The 9433-nt window shown below is 39.1% G+C and overlaps 1 protein-coding gene across 2 annotated transcripts in view; it reads right to left on the bottom strand.

Moving 5' to 3' along the window:
- Positions 1 to 5911: 5911 nt before the first annotated feature.
- Positions 5912 to 9433, bottom strand: part of CHODL (chondrolectin) — a 69801-nt gene continuing 66279 nt past the window's right edge. For both annotated transcript variants that reach the window (XM_018569841.1, XM_018569840.1), the window contains 3 exons: positions 9238 to 9321; positions 8824 to 8926; positions 5912 to 6238 (listed from right to left, as the gene is read on the bottom strand). In XM_018569841.1, the coding sequence (XP_018425343.1) occupies positions 6154 to 6238; positions 8824 to 8926; positions 9238 to 9321 (272 nt within the window). In that variant the 3' untranslated portion in view covers positions 5912 to 6153. The remainder of the gene's footprint in view (positions 6239 to 8823; positions 8927 to 9237; positions 9322 to 9433) is intronic.

Here is a 9433-nt window from a genome sequence, read left to right on the forward strand (position 1 = left end):
AGAGCATGAGGGCTGGATCTATTGCAGTTTAAAGGATGGATTATGTAGCATCCCCTGACCATTAGAAGCTTGTAGAGCAATTCAAAGGCAGGGTGGGCTGACATTTCACCTTACCTGGTTGTGGGATGCGAATGTAAATTTGGGCGCCAAGGATTTTTCAAAGGTTTTTTTTCCTTTGACAGCTCATATCGGAAAGAGGGGAAAGGACTACAGACGCATAGTCACACAGCACACACTTCAAGCACCCTCCCCCAGGCAGGAGGCCCGGGGGAAAAAGAGACACTCCCAAGGTCAGCCCCAAATATTTATGTCCTCCCCCCGCATGCACCACTGGTCATGAACCTCCTAGTGATTGGCTAGGGAGACAAACCAATTCATAGCTATTATTGGATGTTCGGCTCTATTGCCAGGTCACAGCCAGCAGATAACTTAATACCAACAATAGAAAACAGAGAGCTTAGGAGAAACCAAATGAGTGCAGACTATCAAATTAGCTAGACTGGATACAGTCCAGCAAAACTAAATTCAAGGAGTCACTCCACTAAGGGCAAGGTGGCTACACCTATACAAAAGTAGGGTGTTGTTGGTATTTCTACAGAGCCAGGGCATTTGAACCACGCTGCCATATGTGTACCAGATGCTCTCTATAATGCCTCAGTCTCAGTGTAGAGGGTTGATTTGTGGGCTAGGTAAGACCTGTAGAGAAACTCAATTGATGTTTTTGCTGAGATAAACATTCTCAGCACACTGAGATGCTTTCTCCTGTTACTCTCCAAATATCTTCTTCTCAGGCTACTAAAAAAAGTTCTATTGCATTTTGCAAGGGTTTAGTGTCACAAAAAATTATTTAACAATTAGATGTAAGAAATATGTAGTGTAACGGAAAGGCAAAACATGCAAGTAGAAGACAGCTATCCAACTTATTTGCTGCTGGAAAGGGCCAAGTCTCCTGCCATAGGTCCAGGACGTATCATTCATTTTGGGTCTTAGATAAAAACTAAAGGAAAATAAAAGTTTATGGACTGACCAATGCATTCAACCTGTAGTTAGAGCCAATATTTAAACCTTCTCTACAAAGAATGAAATATATTACACTTACAGGTCTATTTATAAACAATTTGCAGGGACCTTCACCCTACGAATATCTGTCAATGTTAATTTTGGGAAAATCATGCCAAAAACAAATGTTCTTAATATATACAGTTTGAATATAGTGTGTTTAAATAATACACTATGGGCACTAGATGGAGCATATTAGCATAGTAAATAAGTATTTATTTCCTGGGCTCCTTAGCTCCATCTAGTGGCCATAAAATGTTATAACAATGCTCTTCATTCGAACTTGGAAAAAACGATATTATAAAAAAAAAAAATTGGGGGGCATTTTTTACTTAAAATGAACATGCATGCACATTCGCAGGGCAAAGGACCATACCATCAAATTTAATTTGATTCCTTCTGAGTTTACCAAAATTAAAGCTGTGGGTGGCCATGTAGGCACTATCTGGCTCAAAAAAAGGGTTGATTTGAAGTCGAATGAGCCAGTGCCATTTTATCAGATGCAGTCACTATTCGGGTATTCACATAGCCATGAGTGCTACAGCTATCTGAATACAATAGCAAAGCAGATTCCCCTATCCTCACTGTTTAGCCCTGTGTGTTGAACAAGAGAAATCTAATTGTGTATGGCTAGCTTTACCTTCACTTCATACATTATAGGGTGTATTTCTAAAATGCTCTCAGAGCTGCTGATTCTGCAAAAGTCTGACTTTTACATTTGCACTACATTATAGCTGCTAGATAGAGCCGTGGAGCATAGGAAACTGCTATGCTCTTCAGCTCCATTTAGCGGTGTGAAAAAATATGTAAATCTCAGATTTTCACAGAGCGAGTGGCTCTGCGAACGTTTTAGTAATACACCCCTATGTGTTTTATCTGAGGTGAGCATATAAAGAAACACAGTTACATGTTTAATACAGTTGAGAAGACACAAAATCCATCAAATTCAACCTGTTCCTAAAGCATGCATCCAAAAACTGATGTCTTCTTTGTCAGCGTTTACTAATTGGCAGAATCAATCACTGACACCCTATATTGGCAAGACTTTACTTCCCCCAGCCTTATTACATACTCAGTAATATAAAATTAATGAAGTGAATTCCCCATGTGGAAGCAGCACAGTGGCTTAGTAGTTAGCACTTCTTCCTTATAGCAATGGGGTCCCCTGTTTGTATCCTGGTCAGGACACTATCTGCATGGAATTTAAATGTTCTCCCTGTGCTTGCGTGGGTTTCTTCCATGTATTCCGATTTCCGCCCACACTCCAAAATCATGCTGGAATGTTAATTGGCTCCTGTCTAAATTGGCCTTTATGTGTGTGCAAAATGGACCTTAGATTGTAAGCTTCTTGACAGCAGGGACTGATGTGAATGTGCACTATGTAAAGTGCTGTGTAAATTGTCCACTCTATATAAATACCTGTAATTAATAGGACAGGTCTAGCTGAGAATTAATGTGCCGAAATACAGAGTGCAAGCTAAAATAATGCAAGCACCTGCATCACTGGTATGGGTTTCTATAATTAGAGAGTTAGGAGGGCATGCAAACCTTGGTAGACGGATAAGGCATAGCTTAGCCACAAGCTCAAGCATCAAAGCATTGTCTATAATGTTCCAAGTGTCTATACATTCAGGTCTGGGCGCCATGGTGAGATGCTGAGATCTACTATAGGAGTGTGGCAATGGCGGGATCAGCTTTAGCGTTGCAGCCTGCAGCTGCACAAATAGTGGAACACTTCTGACTTATCCCTACTCTATACATCAATGTTATGACATTCCTGGGATTAAGCCCTCCTAGTGGATGTACAAATATATGGAAATGACTGCATTATTGATATGAAATCATTTATCATGTACAAAGCGCCTTCCAAATATGAAAGCTTAATGAGCTTCTTTCATTTTCTCAGTTTCTAGCAGCGTTCAATTGAAATTTGAAACGAAAAGTAAATGCATAAATCCCCAGCCCTCCTGGTTTATCCGTAATCAATATTCCTCCTGTTGTCTTTCTCCCTGGAAATACTTCTCCCAATCGGCTTAACAGACTTTACACAAATACAGACACAAGAGAAGCCTGCTATGTATAACTAATGGAATTCAAATGTTCATAATAACATCACCTGCAAGAATAAGGAGATGCTTGTGGATGCTCCTTTCACAGGCCAGGCCACAATACTGGTGTCTGGTATCCAGGCCAAAGATGAAACATCATTTGACAGATTATTTGGGCTTTGAATTCAATTGGTGTAGCTCCTGACCTTTTGTCTGCACACCATATTTCTTTCATTTCTGATAGGTGGACTTGAGTTATGACTCTCTGGGAAGTATGTTTGCTGAAGTGTGTAGGAGTATTTAACTTGGGCATTCTTATAATTGCTGAATGTCAGACATCCAAAAGCAACGCAAAGGTTTGCAGCTATAATGCGCAATAGGTCTCCAGCTAAGGAGCTAACACTGGGCTTTGTTTGTCTTACAACTTGCCTTTTTGTATGAATCTTTTTAACAATGTCCTGGGAAGAGACACTTGAAACTTCAGCCAAAAGTTTGTTTTAAAAAAAACAATTGGGATAAAGTAGGGAAGAGTCTGAACTTCTGGCAGGTTCTTATAGTGATCTGTGCACCCAAAGGGCTAATCTCCCCTTACATCCTATGCTCCTCCTGCCATCTAGCAGCAGTAAGGTCACGCAAATGGAGTTGGCCCAGGGTGAACCCTTTAAAAATCAGTCCTCATATGTGAATAATGAGTATCTATAAAATGCTAGAAGTACTCAGGAAATATAAAGAACTTCTGTTACTCAAAAACATTTGGTGGCTTTTCTATGTACAATTATGCAGTATTTTGTTGAAGGTCGTTAAATGAGAGTGTGCTGTTACACAGTCATAAAAATATGACACAATTCATAGTCATGGTTATTATTCATACAAATGTGAAGTGAGAATTGATATAGTTTACTTTCCTTAAGCCATTTGCTCATTGGTATTGTATAGCTGGATATTATACTGCCATCTTGTGGGCATTCTGGTTATTGCATCATGTTTTTATGCATTCCCTCCCCTTGTGTGTACTGTTCCGCCCTTCTTCATGACGTGCAGCCTTTTGGCATCAAAATGGCTGACAGTAACATGGACACACATTAATCTGCTTGCATGCTTGGAAACATTACCATCTCTGACCTTCAAATACCATCTGTTCATTCATCTGCTGTATCCTGTTGTCTGCTGTAACCTGCATTCAAATAAAGCATGTGGATGAAAAGGTATTTGGTACATTGAGCTATCTGATAAGGATTGTCCACTGTGATTATATCTGATTATACATGCCAGGCATAGAGGTCTTAGCAAGGTATAAATCGCTAATATATCGCTAATATAACAATCGGAGTCAGAATAGAGAGATAAACTCAAACTGACCAGGATGCATGTAATCTATGCCTAGAATCCTAGAGCTGTCTACTGCTGCCCACAGTATGACATGCATCTGTCTACAGATTGCCATGTCTTGTTGCAGGATCCCACTTCTATGTCTGGGGAGTGTATTATATTACATTACTGGAGTGAATCACTGCTGGTGCATGACTAACAGGATATACAGTAAGTCTTGTAATTCACAGTAATGTGGAGGGCTGTAAAGACCTGCACTACGTAATTGCATGCCACCACTCTCAGCAAGGCAAGGTGTAATAATGAGTGAAATACACATCTCTGAACAGACTATCAATGAGGACATGAACTGTGTAAGCTGTGCCCAAAAAAAAGGAAAGCAGAGGGCCCAGAACTAGTATTTCAGCATTGATTGTGGGCTTCCTGCAACATAATATTTTCACTTTTACTGACTTACCATGCCTTGTTCTGCACTTTGTTTCTATGTGCAGGTGGCCATCCTGGTAGAGTAGCAGGTTTTTGCTTCCTCAGGCCTTCCCCCAACGACTCGATGAATGGTAATCATATGATTGATGGTGGAATATTCATGCATTGAAGGAGCAGTAGGAAAGGTTTATATATCAGGGATCCATTATGGAAGAAGGAAAAGCAGGAAGATCCCTACAGGTCCTCTGGTAGAGATTTTTCTTCAGCATGTAGAGCAGTGAGCAGCACAGTGGTGAGATCACAAAATCTCACTACTAATCTCATGATTAGACTAGCAGTAAAAAGCTGCAGTGCCTTAGATGATATTACGCTGCAGATATACAGCTATCTGATTTAAGACACAGGAAGTACACTACTATTTTTCAGGAGGAATTAAAGACAAAGGCTAAATCACCCAAGGTACTGCTAAGGCACAATTTATATTTCTTTATGTTCCCTATAGGATAACAAACCTTCACTTTAACCCTTACCAATAAACTCAAAGTGTGGCTGTAGTTCATATGCCCCTTTAACAAAAAGACAGGACACATCTATAGATATAGAAGCATAAAAAAGATACATGATTACAGCAGCAATACATTTATCTGCAGATGTTATTTGCCTTTATAAGTACCACAAACCTTCCAAGACTCTGCAACATATTTTATCAGCATATGTGCATTCTGTCTTCAATCTATCTTAAGATAGAATAACGTAATAACGACAGTCAGGAAACCATAACAGAATCATCTTTTTTTCTATCAAACCTTTATGCAAAGATAAATTATTTTTTAACAATACACATTCATAGCAATACACTTTAATGCAAGTAAAAAAAAAAGAACAATATGGAAGGGAAATAAAATACTAAATCAAACACCCTTATTGCAAACAATGTCAAACATACATAACATCTCTCAGTATAAATCTGAAAAGGAATTGTCCATTCCCTCAATTGCATGATAACGGAACAGTTTCAAACGGCAAAAAAAGCAATAGATTGTCGGGGCTTTTTTTTTCTAATGTAGCAAGACAAGGATTCCAGTTTGCTTATGAATGAAACATGAGTATTATAAAAGTGTTCTTAAAATGTGCCTCAAGGGGGAGCCGTTAGTTCTTCTTGCTGAACGGAATACTGATGCCGAGATAGAAAGTCATTCCAAGCCAATGCTTTAAAGTTTACTGATGCAGAAAATACATTGGGATATATTTTTTGTTTCTTGCATTATGGTGATACAAGTCATTGTTATATTTATACCTCCATGTTGATCTCATTCCTTGGGGCTTTTGAAATCCACAAGGTAGACTGGGTGGGACTGGTCTTTGTTCGTTCTTTGCTGTCAACAAGAGGGTAGTTATGTTTCAACAAACAAGAGAATTAGCTTACGAATTGTAGACATCATTATGATTGGAACTGTTCACTCCTATAATATGAACATGAGCTGTCAGTAGTGTTCTATTCCAATAGGTTACAGCAAAACAAGATAGCTTCTAGCATAGCTTCCAACTGTCCCTCATTTGGAACCAAATCCCTCTGCCCCCCTTTCCCACTCAGTTGTCCCTCTTTTTGGCCCAGTGTAAAGATCCCTATAAAAAATGATTATTGAATAATCAAAAGTGTTTTTCTGCACTAGACCTTTAAACTAGCCTTTAAGTTATTCAATGTGTTATTTTTAAAAGCTAAAATAAAGGAAAAGTAGTTATGAAGAAAAGCAAAATTGGGTTAAACCAGTTATTTTTTGCACAATAATCGTCATGGTGTTATTGGAGGCATGGCGGGAGCGTTGTTCTATAATGTGTATCTCTTTCCCCTCTCGCAAAGTTTGCTGGTATGCTTCCAAAATTGTGTTTAAGTTTACAAAGCACTCGCAGCCAAAAACAGGACCCCATACTACCTTTAATGGAGAAGTTGGGTGGCCATAAATCTGACCATTGAACGGGCATACATAAAGAAGTGCATTCAGCGTACATTTGGTAACAGTTGGAGAGGCTTCTAAGTTCCTTCAAGGGTGCTTTTGACAAGAACGTTACCTCCTTATGACTATGGATGAGTGAAATTAAGAGTATTCATCATGCCAACATTTTGGAAAGTTTTTTTTTTATTTTAGTGAATGGTATTGTAGGCATTACGATGAAGAATTAAGGTGAAGCTGGTTAATGGCTCCTAATAATTATGGAACTTGGATAAATCTAACCTGAACCTGTTTTTGTGCCAAAATATGCCTACTTGTTAGCTGTGGGCACTAATAAGACCAAATATTACATGAGGAACACTAATACAATTAAAATTCCTTCTCAAGAGATAAAGCTGCTCTGCCGCAAAAAATATACAACTCTAACCTAACTGTAAACCAAATGAACTCAAAAAAACTTTACTATCACCAGAACTAACAACTGGATAACTAATTTATCTGGAGGATACTTTGTGCGCCGAAGCAGTATGCACCCAGACATAACAATGCCGGATCAAAATTGTGGTGACTAAAGCTAGCAATCTATTGCAAAGTGCAGTAACCTACAGCAACTAATCAGATTTTACTTAAAATGAAGCTGTCACTCCTCTTTGTCACATGACAGTGCTTGGGCTTGGTGATTGGCCACTTAGGGCCCGAGCACTGCATTGTAATTGGAAATCACTGGTCCTCTGCAATAGAAGACACAGTATGCTCAACTCTCTGGTGGCCTGTGTTTCTTGCCTCTCCTCCGTCTCAGTGCTGAAGTCTCTTTTGCCTATTTGGCATTTCACACTTCTAGTAGTGATGTCAGGTACCCTCACTCTGTGTCCTCAGTCTCTTTTTCTATTTTAAAAGGAAAATATTAGGGGTCTGTTTAGATCCCTAATATTTCCCCGAAGCCCCTAAAAGTAAAGTAAAAAATAAAAAAAATATTTAATAAAAATGAATAAATATATACAAATAAAATTAAAAAGTTTATAATAAGTAAATAAAAATAAAATATTTGAAAAAGTTAGAATAAAAAACATTTTCGGTTTCGGTTTCAGCCTGACTTTTTTTTCATTTTGGTTTCGTTTCGGTTTTTATATTTTCCTTTCGGTGCACCTCTACTCACGCGTCTATTTATGAAACAAATTGCAGGGCCCTTCACCCTGTGAATATATGTGAACATTCATTTTGGATGAATAATGCCAAAAAAAATGAATGTTCTTAAAAGAGAACTATGGGGTAAGTGTTTTTCCATAGTTCTCTTAAGGGTCACGGGAGGACATACACTAGCAGCTCACGGTATACTGAGACCGCCGCAACCGGGAAGGATCCTGACATTACTGTCGAGATCCACCCAGCTGCGTGAGTGACAGCTGGCTCTGCCTATCTAGAGGCAGAGCCAGCTGTGCCCACCCCCACCCCCGTCCGTTCCTCCAGTCAACGCTGGAGGATCGGAGAGGGGAGGGGGGAATCCCTGCAGGGAGCCGTGAGTGACAGTCACATGATCGAGCCAACGTGTAACAGCTTCATGTCACACATCGGATCGAACTATGAGGATGAGTGATTTTCACTCACCTCATAGTACTCCTGTAATATCTTTTTTCCCAGTCTGAATGAAGTGTGTTGTAAAAATATATGATGGCCACTAAATGGTGATAAGCAGCATAGGAAATAAGTACTTATTTCTCAGTTGATCAGTTTATTTCAGCTGCTCTGAGAAACCCATTGCTTTTCAAAGGGTTTCGAGCACGGATGGCACCTGTGTGGCACATCCCACATTGGAAACCAGTGCCGAGGCGAGCTGTGAAGTCAAAAAGACAAAGGGAAAGAGAGCTGACAAGTGCTGCTGAGCATCAATGGCAGTGCTCTGATATGCGGGACTTCCCAGCAAAACAACCCTGTTTTTAATTAGCAGTGGGGGGTAGTTTCCACTATCTCTGACAATAGAAAACCTCTTTAAATATATTGGCAATGTTTACCTTTTATGTAGCATTTGAAAACAGCAGGTTCCGAAAGCCACCAGTATCAGCAGCAGCAAAGGGATGGTCGGTATAATGACGTAGATTAAATTTGGCATTAATCCTAGAAAATAACAGAAAAATATGAAAGCTCTATTTTTCCACCCTGTTGAGTATTACATGCCACAGGTTTTGTTTTGTTTTTGGGGGAGAGGGGTTAGGCATATTGATAATTAATAAATGATCAGCCACTATCACAGCTTTAATTACTGCTCTAGGAAACAGCCCACGCTTCGTGATTCCTTTAGGCTGACAGATACTGTATATTAAGGGAATATTTACTGCATGCTGCAGCTCTTATTGGAAAATGAAGTAAGCATTTTACTGACACAAATTAATTAGCTGAGCTGTCTCAAAATAACAGAAACAAATCACCTGTTTCTACTGCAGTAACATGAGAAGAGTCATCCGGCCTGTTGGTAGCATAGGTTCTTTCCGTTGTCACAGGGGATTGTGGGTCTGGAAATCATAAATTATGATAATATTATTTGTTTTAATATTATTATTATTATTATTAATACTTTTAATAATACAAATCATATTTTAATTTATTTTAGAGTACATAACTATA

This window comes from Nanorana parkeri, unplaced genomic scaffold (assembly GCF_000935625.1).
Source record: "Nanorana parkeri isolate BGI_ZX_2015 unplaced genomic scaffold, ASM93562v1 scaffold1408, whole genome shotgun sequence".
Lineage (NCBI taxonomy): Eukaryota > Metazoa > Chordata > Amphibia > Anura > Dicroglossidae > Nanorana > Nanorana parkeri.